Source organism: Heterocephalus glaber, unplaced genomic scaffold (assembly GCF_053883595.1).
Source record: "Heterocephalus glaber isolate CG9 unplaced genomic scaffold, H.glaber_assembly_v1.0 deba00001498, whole genome shotgun sequence".
NCBI classification, from domain to species: domain Eukaryota; kingdom Metazoa; phylum Chordata; class Mammalia; order Rodentia; family Bathyergidae; genus Heterocephalus; species Heterocephalus glaber.
Genome location: NW_028258321.1, coordinates 6,445,796 through 6,470,004, shown reverse-complemented (window position 1 = coordinate 6,470,004; position 24,209 = coordinate 6,445,796). Strand labels below are relative to the sequence as shown.

The following is a 24,209-nucleotide window of genomic DNA, read 5'->3' as shown; positions in this document are numbered from 1 at the left end:
GGTATGGCTTGTTTGGGAATGGGGAAAGTGCTGTGTGTAAGGAACTCTGAGATTCTTTGCGCCTCAACATAAACTTCATTCCCTCGTTTTTGGCCTTGGCCTCGTTCATTTCCTAGGCCCTAGAAGGACCCCCCGCCCCACAACCTTCTGTATGCTCTGGGAGCTTCTGCAGTCCTGTCATAATGCACTTGACATTTCCGGTGCTTGAGAGATCTGTCTCAACCTGTGAGGACGAAATGTCTCACTTCTATACTTCGATGTGTTATTTAACCTTAGCGGTAGCCCAACCTCTAACTCTTACAGTCCTTTTCAATCCTGGATTATTTCCATGGGAACTAGAAGCAAGAATTTTCTCTATATTGTTCGTTCTTTCTAATACGGAACACTAAATGTGCACATCATTGTAGCTAGCACAGGGACAAACTGACCGTGTCCGTGGCTCCAGTTTTACTGTGTGCTGCTGACCAGGCGTCTTCTTGGACCTGCTGTGATGGCAGCTCCAGGCCACAGCCGGTCTCCTTGGGTACTGTGGTCCCAGGGTGCCTGCAGGCTCTCATTCCAGGTGATTCTCACGCCTAGTCTCCTGACACTTTTCTCTTTGAAAAAGAAAACCTCACACCATGGCAACTGCTAACAAGTCAGCAGCCACAATTTCATCCACTCCACTGTGCACTCAGGTCTGTGATCCAGGTAAGAGCAACCCTCAGTCTCTCTCCTCAAACTTGAAAGATGGTTTTTGCCACCAGTTGCTACACAATTTCTTCCGGTACAACACCTCTACCCCTCCCCACACACAACTCCCTACACCAGGAATCACTAGTGAGTAGCCCCAAGCTATTCAGAATTCAGTTTTGTTGGAGAAACAGACAGTAACAAATTCAGTATATACACAGAAGCACACAGTTTCTAAGTGCTGTGAAGGGGGAGGTACTTCAGATGATCAAATAGTAAATACTAATCTAGATGAGTAATGATAGTTGCTTGGACCGGGAAAGAGCACTGATGGGGAGCTGGTGACCAAATAAACAGAGAGCAAGAGAATAAGATATGAAGACTTAAAATTGGAAGGGCTGGAGATACAATTCAGTGGTAGAGCAGTTGCCTAGCATGCAGAAGGCCCTGGGTTTTGTCCCTAGGGCTAAAAAAAGAAAAAAGGTTTTGTTGTTTTCAATCTGAGCAAGAACAGGCTGGTTAGCTCGGCTGGTTAGAGTGTGGTGCTAACAAGTCTGAGGAAGACGGTAGATGCTGGTGTTACACACCGAGAAGGGAGAAGACAGGAAAGGCATGAACCTCCCTGAACATTCTTAGCATGTTAAACTGGACCAGTACGTATTTACATGCAGGTGTCAAATAGGCAGCTGTTTATATAGGTGTTGGCACTCAGAGGAGGGTGCTGAGGGTGCACTTGGGAGCCTTCCATGGTGTAGAAAGCCATGGGTAACTCTGAGGCAGGAGGATCTCTAATTTGAGCCCAGCCTGTGCAATTTAGAAATTTAGTGATATTCTGTCTCAAAAAAAAGCACTGGGGGGCCGGGGATATAGCTTAGTGGCACTGTGTCTGCCTCGCAAGTGCAAGGTCCTGAGTTTGATCCTAGGTACCAAAAAAAATCACTGGGGATGTACTCAGTGTGAAGGCCCTGGGTTTGGTCCCTGCTCGGGGTATGGGGGGACTGCATATGATTTGGAGAAGAGGCTCCAGTATGAGCTTTGGTGCCCAAGATTTAGACTTCAAGTTAATAGGAGTCTACAAGGGAGGACTGGGGAGTACCTAGAAAGGTAGAAAGGAAACAGTGGGATAGGAAATACTAGAAGGCAGATAAGGGGAGTGTTTTGACTCTTCTTTTTTTTTTTTTGGTACCGGAGATCGAACTCGGGACCTTGCACTTACGAGGCAGGCGCTGAAACCACTGAGCTAAATCCCCGGCCCAGGAGAGTGTTTTGAGAAGGAGCAGATGACAACATGTCAGATCAGACCAGTCGCCCTGACAAAATGATGTGGATACCAGCCTGCTGGCTTTCCTGGACCCCCTGTGCACCCTGGCTCCGGTCACTTCTACCTCACTAGTGATCCTCAGCCTAGCTTCAACTTTCCCTTTATTTATATCTACCCTAAAATGTGAGTCATCTCTAGACCTGATCCAGTTATATCCATCTACTCATCGTGCTTATTCATCCAATAATACAGTCATTTATTGAATGCCCATTACGTGCCAGGCCCCCAGGGATAGGATAGCGAGGAAAAAAACCTAGCCCAGGTACTCAGGGAGCCTTAAGTAATTCACCATGTATCAAACAGAAGTGAACAATTAACCCAGTAAATACACAGTTACAAACAGAGCACCATGAGAGCCTGTCACAGTGTCCCTTCCTCAGACAATGCAGGCACACAGCACCCATCCCTCACACAGATCTCCACAGGCAGCGACCTGGGGGAGCTGGGTCTAGGCTTGATCCCACAACAAACTCACTTGCTGATCTCAAGCAAATTCTTTGGCTCCTCTGAGCCTGTTTCCTTTTGTTATGGATTAGATTTTAAATGTCCCACAACCCTGGTGTGGTGGCACACGCCTGCAATCCCAGCACTCGGGAGGCTGAGACAGGATCTCCATGAGTTCCAGGCCACCTTGGGCTACACTGTGAGTTTAAGGCCTGAACTACATGAGACCCTGTATCAAAAAGAACCACCAAAATAGAATAAAATATCCTCCCAAAGCCGCCTGTGTTTGGAAGGTCACTGGGTACTCGGGCACCACGCTCATGCTCATCTATCTCTATGGGTCAGAGCTGCCTGCTGTTAGGAGGCGGGGCCTGGCCTGCAGAGGTGTCACTGGGCTCTGATCGGAAGGGTCCCTTCTCCTCTTGCTGCTCCCTGGCTGCCATGCAATGAGCAGCTGTCCTCTGCCCCGGTCCTTCCGCCAGGCCCTTCTGCCTGGGAACCAGCTGGCCATGGACTGAAAATGGAAGCCAAAGTAAACCTCTGTTCCTTTAAACTGCAATCATTTTGTTCCAGAGATAATACAGTGACTAAGGCACTCTTCTGTGAAGGGAAGGCAGAAGGAGAGATAGACTAGGTAAGTTGTTTTGTTCTTTCAACATTTATTATATATATCTGTCACCAAAAGATCACAAAAAGATCACAAAAAAGGAAGCTTTAGTTCACAACACAGGTCTATGAAAATACATTTTTAAGCTCTGCAGTGTACAATATTTGTTTAAAGTTAAAGCAGTAGGGTCAGGGATTTAGCTCAGTGGCACTACACCTGCCTCACAAGCTCAAGGTCCTGAGTCCTATCCCTGGTACAGGAAAAAAAAAAGAGAGAGAAAGAAATAGAGAACAGTAAAGTTAAAGCAGTTAAATACTTGAAACTAATTTCGAAACTTGTGAAATAAAGGCCATACTTTTTTTTTTTTTTTTTTGGTACCGGGGATTGAACTTGGGACCTTGTGCTTGTAAGGCAGGCGGTGGAACCACTGAACTAAATCCCTGGCCCAAGGCCATACATTTTGTTTTGCAGTACTGGGGATTGGACCCACTGAGCTACATCTCCAGCTCTTTTTTTTATTTGTTTTGAGACAGGGCCTTGCTAAGTTGCTCTGGCTGGCCTGGACTTGTGATCCTCCTGCCTCAGCCTCCTGACTAGCTGGGATTACAGGCATGCATCATTGCACTCAGTTGTAAATTAGAAAAAAAAATTTTTTTTTTCAGTAGCAGGGATCAAACTCAGGACCTTGTGCTTATGAGGCAGGGGTGGTGCCACTGCGCTACATCCCCAACCCCTTAGAAATTCTTGATTAGTTTTTAAGACTTGCTTGGCATAGTCTTAGGATACCAAGATCCTGTCCTTCCTTGTCTTCTCTCAGGTTATGGAAGACTTCTGTGGGGGCCTGGGGTTAGGTGGGTTCTTTAATTAAACCATTCTAGAACCTAGACTTGAGCTCCTGCTAAGACACAGCTGACTCAAAATGACAGGCAATTTCTTCAGGACTTAAAAGGCTGCAGGCATGAGTTAAGGATTGTGCAGTATGTGGGGTGGAGGAACAAAACAGCAGAGACAGCAGCAGTGCATAGCCATTGTGTTTTATTGGATCTGGTGTATTTCTTATTTTACAAAATATACAGAGGAGCCAAAAGTACTAATCAGTCAACAGTGTTTAATTTGACAGGGGCTCCCTGGGGACCAATCCCCTCATTATGGCTGAATGAACAAGCAGGCATATTAAGGGGTAGCAGCATGGCAGGGGTGCTGATGAGGTGGGAACTGGGTCGTACGGTCCCTGCTCTCATGGTGTGCCCGGCGGCATCTCTGGGTAAACTGAGTAAAGAGCAGACCCTGGGGAACTGAGGAAGCTGTGCATGAGGTGTGGTACAGCCTAGGTTGGTCAGATTGTAATGAAGGCCCCACATGTAATGATGCTATGCCTGCCTCCTCCTCTCTCCTAAGGTATCCACTAGGAGGGCTGACAGGACTCCAGTTCAGGAACATCCCCGACTCACTCAGGGCCTCCAAGTCTAGAGGACATGGCAAATGAAAACTCAAGTCATAGCCATCAGAACAGGCGATGAGCAGGGACAGTAGGCTGGAACTCTGGCAGCCATCACTCAGGACATCCCCCAGCCACAGTCCCCTGCCATCTCGGCCTCCACACAAAGCGGGGAGGGGAAGAAATTTCAGGGGTAGGCCAGAGAGCTGGATCCCAGGCTCTCTGAGGATACTGAGGTTATGGAAAATTTCTGGGACTTTTTTTTTTGGTACTGGGGATCAAACTCAGGACCTTCTGCTTGCGAGGTGGGTGCGTGGTGCCACTGAGCTACATCCCGGCCCATTTCTGGGACATTTTTAAGATGAGGCCTTCTGAAATGTTTAGAAACATATTCTGATGGCCGGGGGGTAGCGTACTGTGGAACCCAGCAATTACAGTCCAGCTTGCCTGAGCTTGCACTATCTGCCCAGCCTCCGTCTTCTCGACCCCAGCCAACTTGTAGGACCTAATCACTGGCTCAGGCCCAAGCTTCCTCCCTCTGCACTCTTGCCCCCTCACACAGGCTGGTCTGAAAGGTTAGCCAGTGCTGAGGTCAGATGCTTACTCTGAGAAGGGAGTCTCAGGGGAAATACTTAGGAGACCAGGGGTGGGGAAGCACCATAGCAGGAGACATTCCATCTGGTGTCGTGGTCTAGACGGGGGTGGGAAGTGGGCAAACATTCAGTTCCCACAGCAGGGGCACCCTCCACATGGGTGTCAGGCAGCAAGGGGGCGAGGGCTACTGGGAGTTGGGCACAGCCACCAGATGCACTTTGCCCACTGTCTGGCCCCTTTAGTTCCAGGGATGTGGATACTGAAGCCCAGGCTCGTGCATCCCTACAGCCCCAAAGGTAGAGCTCAGATGAGGACAGGCCTGGGAAGAGCAGGGTGAGGGCTGCCTGGGTGAGGGCAGAGCACAGTCCCCTCCACACACACTGACCCCCTTTTCCTGGTGGGCTAGATGACGTTGTCAAAGAGCTGCATGGACCGCATGATGTTCTCGTCCTGTGGCCATTATTCAAGGAAGGCAAATTGGAGAGCAAGGGGGAAAAAAAGCTTATCAGAGGCAGGGAAAACACTGAATCAGAAATGCGGACATTGATGGGCAGGAAGGAGACACCCAGAGAGTCCATGTTCCCCTGGTCATGATGGAACGGGGTTGGGTTGCGGTGAGTTAGGGAAGAGGTACTCTGCCCAAAGGAGCATTTTCCTGCATCACTTACTCAGGCCTCAGGTCCAGGCCAAGGAAGTGTAGAGGGCAGGGGCAGTACCTTTTGACAAGACTCGATGAATTCCTCAATGGTCACCACGCCATCCTTGTTCCTGTCCATCTTCTGCAAGGCATGGCAGGAGAGAGGCAGGCAGAACTCAGGTCAGTGCTTTGCTGGCTCCTGGCCTCTCTCCCTGTACTCCAGTGCCCTCCAGCCTACCCCAAGCCAGGCACCTGGAAGAAACTCTCCACGTGCTCCCTGGGGGCCTCCTCTCGCAGTGCAGGGTATGTGTATTTGCCCATCATGTCGTAGATGGACTTCATGATGTCAAGCATTTCCTGTTAGGCCAAGACAGAAGACCCTTCCTCAGCGCCTCTGGCCCCCAAGAGGGAGGCCCAGGCAGAGCCCACCCCTTGCTGGCCCCTACCCCCAGCTCCCCAGCTCTTCAGCTCCCCTGCACCTCCTTGGTGATACAGCCATCCTTATTTAGGTCGTACAGGTTGAAGGCCCAATTCAGCCGGTCATCTACTGTTCCCCGAAGAATCACTGACAAACCAGCCACAAAGTCCTGGGAAGGAAAGGGCAGGGACCGCGTCTTCACATGCTCATCGCCCAACCCTTCTTTGGGTTTGACCTGGAGCACCAGGAAATAGGGTTCCCTAGCCCACCTCCCCCAGCTCACCTCAAAACTGACTGAGCCATCGTGGTTGGTGTCAAATGCATTGAAGAGAAAGGCGGCATAGGTGCTGGAGTCTGCAGGGGTTCGAGGAAGGATTGGTTTACAGAGAAGGCCAGGGCCCCTCATCACCTCCACACCCCAGCCCTCCAGAGCCCCTCCACTCAGCCTAGACAGGGACAGCTGCTCACCTCCTTGAGGAAAGAACTGGGAGTAAATCTGCTTGAAATTCTCCTCATTTACGATTCCACTGGGACACTCCTGGGAGGGCAGGAGGACACTGAGGGCAAAAACAAAGCCGCCCTTCCCTACTCCCCAAAGCCACAGCCTCCCAGAGAGAGGGAAAACCTTCCTGTTTGAAGCAACTCGCCAGTGGGGTCGGCTAGACGCAATTAGGACCGGAAGCTAAGAGCTAACCGGCCAGTCCCAGGCCCCGCCTGCTCTGCCCCCTTTCCCCAACCTCAGGCCAGAGGAGGTGTTCTGCTCCTCCCTCCAGCTTCGTACCCAGTACCCAGGGGAGGTCGAGGCGTCCTGGCCTCCCGATCCAACCCTTGCCCTGTTCCAGCAGCGTCCACTCACGTTCTTGAAGCCCCGGTACAGGACTTGCAACTCCTTGCGCGTAAACTTGGTTTGCTCCTGCAGCTGTTCCAGACCCTCCGGCCGGTGACACGCGGTGGACAGCTCAAACTCATCCTCCACGCTGTCTGCGGGAGCGTGGGGGACAGCCGAGCCTCAGGCCCGGCCCGCCACCACTCTTCACGATCACGACCCTTTCACCCTCCTCCCCGTCCCAGCTCCGACCACATCGGGGCAAGGCGAGAAGACGCTGGTCAGCTTCGAGGTCGATCCGCCGGAGCCAGGTGTCCGCCTGGGGCTCACCCCGGGCCTGGACGTCTGTCTGGAGGGGGCGCTGCGGCATCTTCGTCGTCCAGGGGAGGAGTGGGACTCGGGGCTGGGGACGGGGCCCGGCTGGAGTCCGGCAGCTCCCACCCGGCCGCCCCGCGCCCACACAAGCCCCGCCCTCGGCCCAGGCAGCGCCCCGCCCCGCCCCGCCCCCCCTCCGCAGTCACCTGGGTCCAGCGGGCGGGGCCTGTGGGGGCGGAGGGAGGCCGGGGCGGCTAACGCTGCGGGGAGCGAACCGTCACCGGGGGCCCGGCCGCCCGCAGACGCCCGCCCGCCCGCGCGCAGCGAGTCACACCTGCGCACTCACACTAGCGACCCTTCTCCCAGGCTGCCTCCGCGTGGGACCCGGATGATTTACGCGCACGGACGTGCTCAAATCCTATTACAGGACTGGCCTCCTTAGCTCGCAAAATTCACTACAACCCTGGGGCGGGCGAGGCCCACCGAGGAGGCAGCGCCTTGGGGACAAGGCGAGGCACTCGGCCCGCGGCTGCGCAGCTGGGGATCAAGCCGGGGCAGAAAACCCCGGGGTCCTGGCATCGGGAGGAAGGCGGACTGCAGTCACGCTGCTGGGGCACGGGCGACGGGGCGACAGGTGCCCAGAGGCAGGGAGAGACCGGGCCCAACGAGCGGCACGCTGACGTCAGCTCGCCCCACCCACGGAGGCTCGGGCCCCACCCACGGAGGCTCGGGCCCCGCCCACACGCTCGGCTCGGCCCCGCCCCCGGGCCAGGCCGGTCTCGCCTTCGGTCTCGCCGCGCGTGGGCGCGCACACGTCTGCGCGCAGCAGCCAGCGGTGCCCTCCCATCCACGCCAGCCAGCTCCCGCCCAGCGCAGTCATTCGGGCCCGCCCGCCCGCCCGGAAGCACAGCAGAGGCACTTGCTTTCGCTGACTGAGGGCAGCGCTTGGGGCCCGCAGCAGGGCAGCAGCTTGAGGAAGCGCTGCTTCAGCGCCTTTTTAGTGGGCCCCGGAGGGTGGCCTGGGAAGAGAGAAGACCCCGGGAGGGTACGTTAACTTCCAGAGCCCCCGTTCCCGCATCCCCTGCGCCCACCCCCCAGGTTGCGTGGGGTGGGGCAGCCTGGGGGGCTGCTGGGTCTAAAGGCCTGGAGAGGCACAGACAGGGGGTGAAGGACGACGGGTCCGTTGGGGACAGGTCCTGGTACCCTCAGGGCCCGGACTGCCTCAAACTGCAGAAACACTTCTCACAGACAGTGGCAAGCAGGTGAGGTGCCACAGAACAGCCCCGCCACGGGTACGTGTGCTGACCCGTGGAATGATAATCAGATAGGGGCCAGGGGCGGCTTGCTACCCTGTAGCTCACACCTGGTGGCCTGATACACTGCACACACACACTTACCTCGTACTCCTTAACACAAGCACGTGAACGTGGACCAAGGAGAGCATGACACACATGTAGAGACCCACATAACAAGCCGCATCGCTCACAGCATGAGCAAACCACACAAGGACTCACAGTGGCCCTGGGGCACCCTCACACTGTTAAGAGCACCACGACAGCCGGGCATAGTGGTGCCCACCTGTAATCCCAGACTCAGGAGGCTGAGGCAGGAGGATCACCGTGAGTTCGAGGCCAGCCTGGACTACATAGTGAGACCCTGTCTCAAAAAACAAAACCCCCACCGTGATGCACATCAGGGTTACTACGTCAGCCCATGTCACACTGTGCGCTAGGTCCCCAAGGCACCCAGACCTAAGCTTATTCTCACCCAAACAGGCTTCATTGGTCCTGGGCACACTCTTCTTTCCTGTGACCCCTCATTCCAAGGTACCCCGAATCTTCCTCCCAAGGAGCAGGCTCTTCATCAGCTAATTCATCCATACTGCCTTTTCCAGGGCTGGGGATTTAGGTCAGTGGTGCTGCTGCCTACCTCGAAAGCACAAGGTCCTGAGTTCGATCCCCGGTACCAAAAACAAAAAGAAAAACCAAAACCATACTGCCTTTTCCAAATCCTTTCCAGCATGGCTTGCTTTTTGAAGGCAAAATGATAGTGGGCTTTCAGGCAATAACAGACCTTGGAGAGGAATATGTGGGTGGATTGTGGGGCTGTCCACGGCCCACTAATCGTGGCTCCTCTCCCCTCCTCTCCCTCGTTTGGTACGAGTGTCCTACAGCTCTGTTATGCCCTGGGGGCCCTCAGCATAGGGGTGTGTGTGTGTGTCTCCCAGCTGCATGCACCTGCAGATTCCTGGCCCAGAGCGCTAGGCCTGATGCACTGACTGAAGTGGACCTTGGTCCCTTCCTTTGGTTATGTTACTCCTTATCCCAGCCCCCAAGCCACCCTGCCTTCCACCCTGGGAACCAGGCCTTGCTCCCAGGAGGTAACTGCCTGAGGTTACTGCCTCTTCCCCTCCTCACACTCTGCCTCTCCCAGGAGCTGTGGAGAGGGTAGGGAGGCCTGGGCCAGGAGGGGACCATTGATGGAACCATTAGCTGGAACGCTGGTTTCCCGAGGCCAGATTATGCCTGGGGCCTCTGATGGTGCAGTCACTTGGCTGGCAGTGGCTCTTCCTCTTGCCCTGCCCCTAGGTCCTCTGCCTGCTCCCAAGCCTTGGTCTTCCCTAGATCCCATGAGGGTGGGACAGAAAGGGGCTGCCTTCAGACTGCAGGACATTCCCCAGATGGCTGAAGGAGATGTCAAGTTAGAGTCAACTGACTTAATCTTTCCAGGGTGGATAAGGACAAGCTCAGCCGGCCTCCCCGTCTGTGTGGGTCTAACTCTTGGTCTCCAGTGACTATCGAAGAGGTCCGAGGATGTGCTTACTAAGCCTCAGCACAGGCCATTCACGGATCCTCTTCCTCTTACCCCTGCTTCCTTCACATCTTCCAGTTCTGCCAGTGTCTGTCTCACAGTGTGCCCCGTCTCCATGCTTCTTGCCTACCTTGCCTGCCCTGGTGCAGCTGGGGAACAGCCATTGCATGGAGCGGGATAGCTCTTGGGAAGAGGAGGGGAAGCCAAAGCTCTGGATGGAGGCAGAAGCATCTCCTCTCTACCTCCAACTCCCCTTAGACTTTGGGGTCTTCCCAGTTCAAGGAAGAGCACTAAAAATCATTCTGCCCCTGTATCCTGAGAGGAGCCTGGAGTGGCAAAGGGGACTGGGAAGCAGTCCCCAATCTGACTCCTCACTCCCTGGCCAGAGCTAAGCTGTAAACATCATGCTCAGTGTTCCCATCCTGTCCTTCCAGAGCCCACTCCCATCCCGAGTCAGACCCAGAGCTGGGATCTCCTCAGGGAACCACGGGAACAACACGCGCCCAACCAGATACCCAACCAGGCTCGGCCACACCCAAGCCCTCCAACACATTACACACTTGTCCTCTCACACACATGAACACAATTGCGCCCTGTGTCCCAGTCTACGTACACCCTAACCTGCACCTACATACAAGGTGGAGCCACCCACATTTTCAGAGTTGTGGTACTCTGGCCCCAAAAGGATTCCCCAGAAATCTGATACTATCTCAGGATCCCTGGACCTCCCTCTACTCCAGAGGCCTCCCGCCCACCTCCAGCTCCCCCACTGCTCCCAGATTGCCCCCCCCCGACTCTTCTCCACACTCAGGCCACCTACACTGCACCACTCACCACCTCCGGGACATCTGTCCTCCCCTGCCCAGGCTGACTCCTGGGCTCCACGCTCATCCTCCGGATGCCCTGCCCCAAAGGCCGCACATCTCACTCCCCCTCGCACCCCTCTGGCCAGGACCGAGGTGCAGCCCCCTCCCCACCACCAGCAGCTCAGCCCTGCCAGAGGATACCCGGTTACCTTCCAAGGAGACAGGCTCAAAGAGGCCAAACTGCTCCAGGACCTTGACAAACAGAGCGAGGAACACGAGCAGAGCACGGTGAGCATCTCCAGTCCTTCCAGACTCACGGCTGGCGGCAGGGGCACTCGCTGCCCTCGCCCTCAGGCTCCTGGCCACACTGGATGCCACCCCAGCCTCCTGGGCCTGCCTCCTCCAGCGCCTCCCAGCCTCAGCAGAAGCCTCTGGCTCTCCCCGGGGCCACCTCAGCCTGTGACTGGCACCTCCTCTGGGGGCTCTGCCCGCAGGATGTGGGACAGAGCGGGGTGGGCGCGAGCTGCCTCTGCTCCTGAGAGAGCTTCCCACAGGGCCTCTGGCCACGCTGTGTGCGGGCAGTGAAGGGCAGAAACCAGCTTTGCACAGGTAATGAATGTAGGGTCAGAACCTAGCTAGGCAGGGGCACATTCCTGTGTTACTCCTGGGTTTGGGAATACCGGGTTTCTCAGTAAGTCACCTCTCCCGTGTGTCTGTGTGTTCACCTGTGACTGTACTGGTCGCAAGGGTGTACCCTGTGTATGGCTGTGAGATGGGGGTGTCTACGGGTGGTGTGCAAGCACTTCTGGGCGTGTGTGAGGGGAGCTGTGTGTTTCAGCAGGGCTGTGGAACGTGGGTTGAAGTTTGGTAGACGTGGACGTGTTGCACAGCCACTAGGAGCATGGGTTTCCGGTTGTGCAGCTGTCGGCGTGGAATGGGAGAGAGGATCAGAGAGTGGGGAAGGCAGGGACCTTCCTGTCAGAAGGGCACTACCGACATCAATAGTGGCTGCCATGGAGACTGCTGAGCAGGGCGTACTCTGCCCACAGGCCACAGACTGTGAAACTGAGCCCCAAGGGAGGCAGGATTAGGTCCAACAGCCTGGGCAGGGTAAAAGGCCACTCACCCCTTCACGACCCTTTGGGAGCGGGCTGTTTCAGCTATCTTGGGGTTAGGGTTAGAGCTCAGCGCCTTGAGGAAGGACTGTCTCTTCCTCTTCTAGCTGAAGAGCCGCCAAAGCCTTGTCTGCTCCGGGGGAACGCGCCTCCTGGCAGTACCTCCACTCCCCAAGCCCCCTCCACCTCTTGCCCGCTCTTTCCTGGTGGCCGGGGAGTGGAGGGCATGCGAGAGGCCTGCAGAGCCAGTGAGCACAAGACACGGGAGGCAGAGTCGGTGCCCCGTGGCTGTCACTGTGGGCCACGGTGCCTGGGCGCCAAGCGCGGGCCCCTGAGCTCGCGCGCGCCTCTGCAGGCGGGACCGTCACCCCGTCATTACAGGTGGTGAGGCCGCTCTCCATGCCAGAGCCCCCTCTACACCCAGGCGCACCCTGTAAACACTGCACTCCGCCCGCTGGCTCCCGTGGAAACTGCGCAGGAGGACCGGTTTCGGGAGCCTGTGGAGGAGCGGAAGGACTGGAGCAGCGTCGGGCTCCTGCTGGGGCGGGGGCGCCGAGCTCCTAGTCTGCGGCCGCGGTGCCCTGACTGCAGCTTTGCTTGGCCACCACTGGGGGTCAGGCGTCCGCGCACTCCTTGCTTCCCAACTGCCCCAAACCAGGAAAGATGTGTGCTGTGGGGGCCTCCTGCAGGTGTGGGACGAAAGGCACCTGGGCTTGTTCCCTTCCCAAGGTAGGGGAGTTAATTCAAGGTTTTCTTTGGTTTCTCATACCTTAGGGGCTACCGAGTTACAGGTGAAATCTGCAAACACCTCCTGCCTGTCCGAATTCCATCGCTGGGATCTAACAGCCTTCCTTCCCTTATTAAGGATCCCTTTGCTCTAGCCAGTTTGGCTGCTTCATTGTCCCTCAGCCTCACCGAACTCAGTCCTCTCTCGGGGCCTTTGCACTTGCTACACTCGGCCTCAGACGCCCTGCCTTCTGGTCTGCTCCAACCTACAGTGCTTACTTTCCCTCCCTTCAGAGCCTCCAGCCCTCACTGACTGCCAGTTACCTGAGTCCCTGCTGAATTCTGTGCCGAGCCCTCAAAACTCAGCCCCGAACCCCATGTTATCAGTGGGAACAGGAAGCAGGCAGTGCAGCAGGAGAGACAAAGCCTGGCCAAAGCGCCAGACTACCTGGTGCAGACCCCAGCTTTGTGGCAGCACTGCATTCTGGGTCAGGCTGCTGTGGGATCAGACCGGGGCGGGGCTTACCAGAAGTGGCTTTGCAGTGCTGCAGGACTCAGTAAGTGGGGCTGATTCGAGGGGATATGGTATGTGAGGGGAAGGTGTGGGGAAAATCTGTGGATGCAGCTGTCCTCAAAATATTTCTATGAACTTGGTTAAGGCTGAAACGTACAGTTTAGCAATTAGTGCTGGGCATGGTAATCCCAGTACTCCGGAGGCTGAGGCAGGAGATTACCATGAGTTTGAGGTCAGCCTGGGCTACCCAGTGAGTTCAAGACCAACCTAGATTACATATAGAGACCCTGTCTCAAAAATTTTTTAAAAATTACTCTTCAGATACACTACTTTAAATAAATATCTGTTGTAATAATAATAAAAAAGACCCGAGCTTTGCAACTTGCAATTAGCTGGGTGGTGAGTTACCCTGCTTGTGCCTCAGTTTCCCTCCTCAGATGGTTGCTGGGGAGAATAATATACAGACAGCTGTTGGAGTAATGTCTGACAGAGTGAGTGCTGGTTAGGTATCACCATTACACCCCTCCTTGCATCTCCATAGCTCTTGGCAGTCTACAAAGCCTTTGCACAAACACTATGTTCAGGGGCTTCTCATGAGGAAGGCAGACTGAGGTCCAGAGATGTAAATGGACTTGCTTGATGAAGAGAGGGGGAAAAACAGAATTAGTATCGGATACCTAAAGTGTACCAATAAAAGGATATACAGCAAAAAAAAAAAAACAGAATTAGGAGGTGTTATGTACATTCCACAAGGAATTAATCACTATGTACGGCAAACATGTACCAATAAAAATTATATAAATTAATTAAATATACAGGGGGAAAATAAATCAGTCAATAAAAGGACTTGCTCAAGGTCACCAACCAAGAGAGGTTAATGCAGAAACTTGAACCCACATCTTGTGAATCAGTCCTGTTTCCTCTACTAGATTCCAAGCTCCTGGGCAGCAAAGATGTTAAAAAAAACTGCACCTACATGAGTTGAGCACCAGGTTGGTACCTGGGGAACAAAGGCAAAGTGAACACAGTCCCAGCTCTCACTGGGCAAGGAGTGACAGCCCCCACCCAGAGAACCGCAGGCAGCCACTCGTTCAAAAATAAGAGCTGTTGCTGGGGATGTAGCTCAGTGGTGTTGCTGCCTGCCTCAAAAGCGCAAGGTTCCGAGTTTGATCCCCAGCACCAAAAAAGAAGTGTTGTTGTCTACTATACGGTAGAAATGAAGGAGGGTGGAAGGGTAACGGCGGGTAGGAGGGCCACAAGGAAGCTGGTTGTGACGCCCAGGCCTGTGGTGCCAGGGCTCTTCAAGGAGAGGCAGGAGAGCTGCAAGGGTGAGGCCAGCCTGGCAACCCAGGAAGGAAGACCGAGCCTGCGCCTTTCTCCCGTCAAACGGGCCCTTGGTCTGTAAATTGAGCTCACTTTTCTCTCTTTTCGACAGATTCACAAACTGCCGATTCCCAGCCCAGACCCTAGGCCGCCTTACCCTGGAAGGCCTCCTCCTCCATAGCCTACATTCCCTCCTCAGTGTGTACTTTTTGTCCCCCCAGCCTCCATCCCCAGGACATCCCTAGCTCTTTCCCTATTTTTTATTTTGAGACAGTGTCTTGCTAAGTCACTAAGTTGCCCAGGCTGGAACAAAGGCAAAACAGTTCTCAAACTTTCAATCCTCCTCCCTCAAACCTCCCTACATGCAGAGATCACAGGTGTGCACCACCACACCCAGCTGAGTTGGTGAGTGTGTTCTCTTTTGAGGCAGGTCTCGCTATGTAGTTCAGGGTGGTCTTGAACTCACTATGTAGCTCAGGCTGCCCTGGAACTTGTTGCAATCCTCCTGCCTCAGCCTCCTGAGTGCTAGGATTATAAGTATGTGTCCCCATGCCCAGCTGAGAGGATAATTTCAAGCTGAATTTTTTATATTGCAGATTGACCCCAGGCATTTATGGTATACTGAATTATATCCCCAACCCATTTTTTATTTTGAGCCAGGGTCTTGCTAGGTTGCCCAAGCTGGGCTTGAACATAAATTCAAGATCCTCCTCCCACAGCCTCCCAGAGTGCTGGGGATTACAGGTGTGTGCCAACACACCCAGCTGATGACTCTTAAAGATAGTTCAAACATCAGCAGTCCACTTTCATAAAGAGATCAGCATTTATTGAGCTCCATTTGTTTCTTGGATATTTAATGTATCTCAATCCTCATAATAAAGCCAAGGTAGGGTCTACTGTTTCTGATTTGACTGCTGATGTGGTCAGAGTAAGTTTATCTGTTTTGTAGATTAAGGAATTGAGGCTCATAGAGGGATTCTCCTAAGACAATGGCTGATATGATGAGAAAGAATGACCCAAGCTAATGGTCTGTCAGCTCTCTCAGACTGACTGTCCAGTGCCTGTGAGGTGTCAAGAAATCCTGGTGATACAGCCCCGTTTATGTTGGGGGAACTATGGGTAATAAAGCCCCCAGAGGGCCAGGATCCACGAACCCTTGAACGCACTTCTCTGCTCCTGCTGCTGTTCATAGAAACAGTAACAAACGGTCAGCCGGTTGCCCTGTTCCTGGACCCTCGGTTACTCTCCGAGACCTGACCCTCCACAGGGACTGCAGGTCCTGTCAGCCAGGCCTCTGGTGGGTGGGTCTGGCAGAAGAGACCACGGGTTGTCTCGCAGGGCTCCAGGCTCAGCACCTCTGAGGGCCGAAGCTTTGGCATGGCCTGACCCCGGCAAGACTCCAAAGGAAGCTTGAGGCAGAGTGAGAACTGCACACCGCCCTTGGCCTCAGGGCCCTCAGACATCAGCACAGGAGGCCCTGCTGTCAGGTTGTTCACCTCCCACTTCCGACCTGAAGGCCGCCACCTGGTGCAGGAGCCCACCCTGTGCTCTTGTGCCCCCGAGGTACCCAGTGTTACGGCTGTGTCTTGATGTCCCCCCAAGCCTCATGCGGATGAGCTGGGGCGCTCTTTTCCAGAGTGGCTGAATCTGGAGTTGATGCTGAGGTTAAGGGTGTGTGGTTACTGAACCACTAAGCGAGAGAGCTGTTTGGCACTGCCCGGATCCCAGGAGTCTGAATAAGATAAAAGGGCAGAAGACACCCCTTAAGGTCCCTTGTTGCTTCTGCTGCTTCTGCCACCATGAACTGCTGCCCCTCTGCCACCCTGCCTTGGAGCCAGGCGATTATGCACTGAAACCTTTAGAAACTGTGAGCCAAACAAACCTTCCTCCTTTGGGTGTCAGGTGTTTTGTCTCAGCAACGAGAGAAAAGTGAGGAGACACCGGCCAGTAAAGACCCTGAAGCCCTCCTCAGAGTCCCTATTCACCCCACTCCCAGTTAAACCAAAAGACACTGCAGCCCCAGTGGAATCAGTGATTAACGACCTCCCTTGACACTGGGGCTATTTTGGGTCCTGGAAGTCAGGCCTGCAGTGACTGAGCAGGCCCTGCCTGGCTCCAGCCATCTGTCATGGAGACAAGCCCAAGCAGGGGCTTTGAGGACTGGAGCTCCCCAAACGACTTCCGGGCTCTGGCTCGGCCCCATTTCCCCTCCTTCTGGGGCCACACGGCAAGGAGTAGGCCCAGGCCTTGCTTCTCCTCCAGGGCTCTGGAGAGCCAGTGACCCGCAGATCTCAGGGTGTCATGGTCAGCTTGCTGGGTCCCCTTGAGGCCAGGGGAGAGGGGAGCTGGGCTCTGGGGGCGCTGCCCAGGCAGCCCTGAGGAAACTCAAGTGGAGATGTGTGCAAATCTCGGTGAAACCACGCGACACTGCGACCCACACTCAAATCCCACACCCAGGTACAGCTCCACGAACGCTGTGCAAGTAACTTGTCACTCGGAAGGCCCAGCCCCAAGCGAAAGCATGGAACGCTAGGTAACCCCGGGGTCTGCAGCCCCGCCGCATGGCTGTGGTGCCAGGCCCAAAGGAAGGCGGGGACCCAGCAGGGCCCCATCTCGGGATTTTCCCTCTGGACGCCATCCATCCTCTGAGACCCTCTCAACTTCTGCAGCACCCTTGAGGGGTGCACCTTCCCAGTTCAGCTGCAAGCTCTTTCTCCATCCTGTGCCCTGCCCTGCCCCAGCCTTCCCACCCCACCTTCCCCAGGGGCGCTGCCCTCCCCTCTGGGGACCCTGCCCTTCCTTCTGGAGACCCCGCTCCTGCGCTCGCACCCTCGGAACGGCCCTCCCTTCCCCCGAAAGCCCCCAGCCCCGCCGCGCTCACTCGGGGAGGGGAGGGGCCTCCCGCGCTCCTACCTGGCGACAGCGACCCGGTCACCAGCTGGTAGAGGGACCGCGCCGCCTGGCCCAGCGGGCTCCGGCACCGGCGGGGGCAGCGGCTCATGTCGGCGGGGCACTGCCCTCGGTCCGCCCTCCCAGCCAGCGCCGGACACGCGGGGCGGGGCCAGGGGTTTCTCCCGTCCCCACCTCCGGCCCCCACCTCCGGCCTCCGGGTCTGCCGCTCCCCCACCCTGCCTCGGAGCGCGGTCCGGTTCCGGCGGAGGCCAGGCACGCAGGACACCAACCCCTGTCCTCTGTGCTGCCCGCCCGGCACTGGCACGGGACGCTAAGGGGTCGAGGACACGGTTGTCATGGCAACTCCCCGCACCTCCAATAGAGAGCAGAAAGAAGCCGGGTGCTGGCGGGGCCGAGGCGCGGGGCTGTCCGAGCACCAAGAGGAAGAAGCCCTTGCCCTCGTCTCCGCCCCACCCCCTTCCGGACCCATCCCTGTGGGCCGATGGCGCCTTCCAGGTCCTGGGAAGACCAGAGAAGAGCTTGGTCTTGGTCTCTTTCGACTGGGATTCTTTTGAGGGGTTGAAAATCTGACATTTAAGAGAAGAGATGCCGGCGTGGTGGCGCACGCCTGTAATCCCAGCACTCAGGCGGCTGAGGCAGGAGGATCGCCCTGAGTTCGGGGCCAGCCTGGGCTGTATAGCGAGACCCTGTCTCAACGAAACAAAACAAAACAAGTCACCTGTGAACTCCTGCCAGATCTTGCTCACCTGACTAAATGACAGTCCCACACCGATGAGCTCCGCATCATGCACTCATGACTCTTCTTCGCCACACGAGGGCGCCTCACTCCCAGGAACGGTGCTCGTGGCCGGACTCGACCCAGATCGGTCTCGGACAGCAGCTCAGGCCGGGCTGGTTGAGTCCCCTCCCCACTTCCTTCGGTCCTTTTCCTGCTTTGCTCGGAATAGCAGCCCTATCCCACTGTGCCAAGCGACCCGAAGGGCCGGGGGGGCGGTGGGAGAGGGCTCGGATTCTGTCCGCCTGAAAAGATTCTCCCAGCTGTTTGAGCTTCGGCGGAAGTCGGAGGAAGCCAAGGTCCCCTGGGTGTAACTTCAAGGCCGCGTCTGCAGCCCAGGGGGCCGGCGTGCTGGGAGCTGGACACTGCCCCTTGCCTGACCCCAGGAGCCCCTCTCGCCCAGCGGACGGCGGGGAGGCGTGCCGCGCTTCAGCACCAAGGACAACGACCTCCCCACAGCGCTCAGCCGAGCCAGGCTTCTTCAACACTGGCGTCCCAATTTAAGGCCTCCTTCGAGTGGACAGACCCTGTTAGTCCTACAAGATCTCCTTGTATATAGCTCAGGCTGGCCTGGAACTCGCGATCCTCCTGCTTCAGACTTCTGAGCGCTGCGATTACGGACATGTTCCGCAAAGCCTGGCCCCTATTTCTACTTTTTAAATCATCTGGGAGCTGTTTGCAGACAGGATGCTGATGACGGGAACCGCAATTCTGGATGCTTGTCAACACTTGGCCTTTTTATTTCCCTTGAGAGGCTGGCAGACAGCAAAGCAGTACTGCCATTTTACAGATGAGGAAAGTGAGGGCAAGAGAGCAAACCCATGGAGTTCACGCACTTCTTTCCTGACAGACCCTAGGCAATCCACCTGTGAAGACAAGCGCTTCCCCTCCCACCCAGCATCTGATCCAAAGAGCCTAGTCAGGAAGCGATGATGTTTTACTGAAGGGGAGGCTCGGGCAAGTGGCAAACCCTGACGAGCGTGGTGTCAATGAGGCCTGGCCCCCTCTCTGGTCTACCCGGAGCTGGGAGTGGGGACAAAGGTCATAAGGATGGGTCACTGGGCCCTGGAGTCCGTCCAGCTGACGCCCGTCGGCACTGTTCCACACCCTTTAAGCAGGGCCCCTCTGGGGGTCTTTCGACTAAGACCTCTTTGGGGTCAGGGCGTAGGGAAGCCACTGGTCCTCGTCCTAGTCCCTTCCCCGACCCCAGGTCTTCACCAGACCCCATTCAGGAAGGTCGCGGCCCCCCGCCTCCACGTCCTAAGCTCTGCCACCCTCAGGAGAGAGCCTCCCGCCGCCAGGGCCGCACAGTGAGACACAAACATGTACACGGAACTGTACAGGAGCTGACTGCCACCGACACAGACCCGGGGATGAGCGCATGGCTGTACCGCTCTCACGTGCACCCCAAGGGGGTGCCCAGCAGCAGTGCGGTTTGGGGTACGTGAGGAGGACCACAGGCAAGGGGGTGTGTTTTCTCCGGGGTTTGGTGTAGCTCCAAAAGGGGTCGGGGACTGGAGGAGCTTCGGTTACGCCAATTTGTGTAACTTTCTGGGGAAAAGGGCTCCCTACAGGGGCTGGGCGCTGGGCCCACAGGCGCTCCTGGGAGCGGGTCTGGGCAGCTGAACACTAGAGTTCCTTCCTGGGCCCACCTGGGTATTTGCAGAAAACTTCGGGAAGCAGCAGGGTACACTAGAGACCCCATCTGTGCCAGAAAACCAGAGAGACAGCAAGGATGCAAAATGGCATGGACACCCAGAGCCCCGCTGCAGGCCTCACTCTCGGGGCACAATTGGCACCAAACGCTGACGCCAGTCACCCAGGCGCTGCAACCCACAGCAGCACCTCAACAAACGCGCAGCCTGAGGCGCAGTCCTGGGGTCTCACGGAGACATGACAACATGAAGCAGCCCTAACACGCCACTTCACACAGAATCACACTCAGCACAAAGGTGCACACGCAACAGAGACAGACGGTCGAAACACCAGAACACACGGGGTTTTATAGACTCACTCAAACATCTGAGATCGTACGATTGCACTGCCACACGCCATCGCACTCACCCTGGCTGTCACCGGGTGCACGGCACATGGCAACCAGCCGTGGGAGGCCACACGTGCACACAGCCACACGCAAGTGACAGGTGCACGTACCTCCACCCACTCCGGGCACACTCGAGCGCGTGTCAGCACGCCCACACCTGCTGCCTCTCCACACCTGCCCCCCCAGCCCGAGGGTGTGGTCGGGATCCTGCTGGACCAGCGAGGAGGGGCCGGGGAGGGGCTGAGCCAGGGCCGGGTGGGGGGTCTGGGGAAGGACTCTGCCCTCCCGCCCGCGCCCCACGCCCCGCGCCGCCGACTCACCCGTGAGCTGGTCGTAGGAGCCGTCCAGATCTCGGGAGTCGGACAAACTCTCCTTGCGGCCCTGGCCCCGCATGGCCCCCGGCGCCCCGCTCCCGCCTGGGCCCGTGGGAGGGGGCGCCGGGGGGCCGGGTCAAGGCGCTCACAGGGCGCCCCCTGGCGGCGAGCGCGGGCGGGCCGGGGGCGAGGCGGCCTGGGGTCGCGGGCAGGAGCCGGGAGCCGGGGCAGAAGGAGCGGGACCCCGGCGGGGCGGAGCGGAGCGGAGCCGGGCCGGGCCGGGCCGGGCCGGGCCGAGCCGAGCCGAGCCGAGCCGAGCCGAGCCGAGCCGAGCCGAGCCGAGCGGAGCCGAGGGCCTCCCTCCTCCCGCCCCCTCCCCGCGCTGTCACCGCCGCCTCCTCCTTCGCGCTGCCGGGATTGGCTCCCCACCCCGCCCCCATTCTCGCCGCCCGGAGGCTCCCCGCCCGGCTGCCCCGAGGAGCGGGAGGGAGCGGCTCCCCTGCGGCACCACTCTGCACCCGGAGCCAGGGGGCGCGAACCCCACCCGTCTCGGTCGCCCCTTTCCCCATGGTCAGTGCCGTCCGGCTGAGCCGAGCCTGGGGTGTGCGGGCGCCGGCTTCCAGCGGGTTCCCAGTCCGCACCCGCCCGCTCAGCTTCCGACGAGGAGAGTCTGGCTCGCAGCCGCTAGCCCCGCCATCCTTCTCCCGCTCTCTCCACCGCTCTCTTCCCCGATCTGTGTCCCGCAGGCAACAGGCCGGCAGCAGGGTCAGGTAAACCGGACGCAACTCGAGGTCTCCTCGCTCTTCCGAGCCCCCCTTTCCCTCTTTTTTTCCTCTCTACTTTTCTGCCCTCTCTTGTTACCTGCCCTGTCCCAGATGCTTGTTCTCCAGCAGAGGTGGGGATTTACTGAAGGATCTGGGGATCTGGGCGGGAAGGAGAAGCCACCGTCCCCAAGTTTAACTCCTTTTCTAAAGAATGGAGGACACTCCGGGGTGAGCCCAGCACATTTAATCTCTTCAGTTGGATTCAGTGCCCATCAGGACCTGGGCGAGCTCCGTGAGACTTGAGAGAGACTGGAGTGAAGGAAGGACCTAGGGGCATCCCTTGCCGCGCCCCTCTGGCTCTGCAGGAGCCTCTACAGCCCTGGACAGAGGCAGGGCGCAGACGGCTCCTTTGGAGGTCTGTTTCTGGAAGAGGATGGGATCCCGCGCTTGGAACAGGTGCACGTGAAGAAACAGGTTAGGAAGGCTGGGCAGAGTGGCATACACCTGTAACCTCGGGACTCCAGAAGGCTGAGACAGGACGCCAAGCACCCCAAGCTCAAGGCCAGCCTAGGCCTAGTGAGATCTTGTCGCAAACAACAAAATCACAAACCGGCCAAGAGCTCGGCCTTTACGATGCCTCGAGGGCAAGAAGTCTTCCATTGAGGGTCCATGTCCAAACCTGCCCTTGGTCACTTGTTGGGGGAGGCTGGCAGGAACCCAGAAGGAGCTCAAGGCACTACTGCTGGCCTCAACACCACCGTCTGGAGACAAGCAACTCTTCTTTCTTTTTCTTACTGCAGGGGTCCCCAGCCCTGGGCCACAGACCAGGAAGCTTCATCGGCTTTTACAGTGCCACCTGAGCTCTGCCTCCTGTCAGATCACAGCCCCAGCAGATTGTCAGAGAAGCACAAACCTCACTGTGGCAGGTCTGTGGAAAGAGTCTTCCATGAAACCAGCCCCTGGCACCAAAGAGGTTGGGGACCACTACTGTAAAGGGCTTGGGAGACTACAAAACTCTGAACCCAACAGGCCTCTACCAGGGCCAGGAGACTCAGCAGGAGTCTGTGAGGACAGAAGGGGCTCCCTAGCCAGGGTACCCGCACCCCAAGTCTTTGAGAAATGAGTCTGGGCAACAGAGATTAAGTGGGGGAAAAACACTTAAGAAGATGGTCCCACACAAATCCACTTTTAATAACTTCAACCTGTCCGCAGTTTCAGATCCGGCTGCTGTGGAGTTTATCACCAGGAAGGCCCTCCATGCCCCAGGCAAGGCTGCCCATCTAATCTAGTGAGCAGTGATCAGCGGCTACCCGGCCCATGACCTCCTGCAAACCTCCATGCATGCAGGGCAGTCTGTTGGTGGATGCTCTGGAACTAGTCCAGATCTGCTCAGTGCTGAAGCCAGAACTCTGGTTCCCAGGGAGGGCAAGTGTTCCAAAGTGATTTGAGGCTAAATGGGTACCGGCTGGGGACGGTCCCGCCTCTTCTCACAGCAGGATTCCTGCATGCTCTGATTCTTCCTTTGCTGCTTCCTGCCTACCATCCTGAGGGCTTTCAAAGTACTTTAGAAAGGGAAGATCTTGGAACAGCAGCTATTTGGGAGGCAGCTGTGGGGTAGCAGGGAGAGCCTACGGTGGTCCCATTGGAGGCTACCCAAAGAGCCACAGGTCACCTCAAGGCCAGGAAATCTGCCGTGGCCCACCTGGAGTCTGGCAGGCACGATGCTCCTCAGCCTCTGAGATAGAGGGCACAGAGCAGCCAGCAGGGTCTGTCACTCCCAGGCACCAGACTCCTCCCCAGAGGACTCTCAGGTGGCTGGATGTAAATAACAGCAGGGTGAGGGAGAGGAGCTCAGAGGCAGGAAGGGCTCCCTGTGGAGGGCTGGCTGGGGTGGGGGAGCTGCTGGAAAGGGAGCTAGCAAGGAGGCACCTTGAGGGCTCGGAAAACCTATCCATGTTTATTTCACACACACCCAATGACAGTTTAAAGCAAACTAAAAATTAAAAGTGAAGGTTGTGAGCCTATTTGTGCTGATGAGTCCATGGGTTGGAAGGCAGAAGAAAGCTAACAGGTGCTCCTGGTGCCAAAACTAAAATCTACAAAGTGGTGGCTGGACAGTAGAGCTCTGGGTAGATTCCAATCTCCAGTTTCTTAGAGAAGTCGATCCTGAATTTAGAAAACGGGACACCTTCCCTGAGCGTGAGCTAAGATGACCAGACAGATTCCCAGTAGGAGCAGGGGACATGTATTTCAAGCCCCTCGAAGCTCCAGGTGTATCTGACAGTTGATCTGTTCAGAACCCTAGCAAAGCCACTGGACTTCAGGGTGTCAGCATCACCTAGGGCTTAGCCCGCCAACTCCCAACAGCGAGCCAGAAGGTACAACTTGCAATCTCAACTGGAAATGTGGGGGCGTCCAGGGAGCCTACCCTGGCAGCCCCCACATTCTTACACATGTATCCCTCTGCCCACCCATTCCTCCCCAAATAAGATGCCCTGGCTTGCTGCTGCTGTCCAAGCTCCACTCAAGTGCAGCCTTCATCAAGAGACCTGGGTGTCTGTTTCTCTCCGACCTCAGAGGCAGCCCCTTCTCCCGCTCTGGCCCAGGAGCCTCATGAATAAGGGCAGTCAGTGGCTGTCAGGAGGGTGCAGACTCAGGAGATAGTGGAGAACTCCTTTAGCAGGGCCTCCTGGCTGAGTGTGTGGAAGGCCAGGCTCCTCCGCACGTTGGTGCTAATGGACCGAACCTGGGAAGGGGGAGGATTTAAGTGGTCAGGGAGGAAGCAAAGGAAAAGGCAGCAACTCAAGCTCATTAGCTACCTCCTGGAACAGA

At 56.7% G+C, this 24,209-nt stretch overlaps 2 protein-coding genes and 1 long non-coding RNA gene across 14 annotated transcripts in view; 1 reads left to right on the top strand and 2 right to left on the bottom strand.

Moving 5' to 3' along the window:
* Positions 1-1,837: 1,837 nt before the first annotated feature.
* On the bottom strand, positions 1,838-20,746 carry Kcnip2 (potassium voltage-gated channel interacting protein 2). 10 transcript variants are annotated; one of them, XM_087185789.1, is made up of 11 exons: positions 8,851-10,840; positions 8,196-8,291; positions 7,479-7,532; positions 6,988-7,112; positions 6,600-6,669; positions 6,415-6,485; positions 6,193-6,300; positions 5,966-6,070; positions 5,793-5,855; positions 5,462-5,526; positions 1,838-3,294 (listed from the first exon to the last, which is right to left on the bottom strand). In XM_087185789.1, the coding sequence occupies exons 1-10, from the start codon at positions 8,963-8,965 to the stop codon at positions 5,479-5,481; spliced, it is 855 nt and encodes a 284-aa protein (XP_087041915.1). In that variant the 5' UTR covers positions 8,966-10,840; the 3' UTR covers positions 1,838-3,294; positions 5,462-5,478. The 10 variants fall into 10 exon arrangements, with proteins under 10 accessions (XP_087041915.1, XP_004866431.1, XP_012921609.1 ...); XM_004866374.4 differs by lacking the exons at positions 1,838-3,294; positions 8,851-10,840 and adding an exon at positions 20,620-20,746 and having other exon boundaries at positions 4,063-5,526; XM_013066155.3 differs by lacking the exons at positions 1,838-3,294; positions 8,851-10,840 and adding an exon at positions 20,320-20,473 and having other exon boundaries at positions 4,063-5,526.
* Positions 20,747-21,038: 292 nt separating this feature from the next.
* Positions 21,039-23,401, top strand: LOC147825498 (uncharacterized). Its single transcript, XR_015440668.1, has 2 exons — positions 21,039-21,851; positions 22,178-23,401. It is a non-coding gene; the product is annotated as an uncharacterized LOC147825498 (long non-coding RNA).
* Armh3 (armadillo like helical domain containing 3) overlaps positions 23,314-24,209 on the bottom strand; it is a 183,381-nt gene continuing 182,485 nt past the window's right edge. For 2 of the 3 annotated variants that reach the window (XM_087185787.1, XM_087185783.1), the window contains one exon: positions 23,314-24,123. In XM_087185787.1, coding sequence (XP_087041913.1) covers positions 24,031-24,123 — 93 coding nt within the window. In that variant the 3' untranslated portion in view covers positions 23,314-24,030. The remainder of the gene's footprint in view (positions 24,124-24,209) is intronic. The other variant, XR_015440666.1, reaches the window with a different exon arrangement.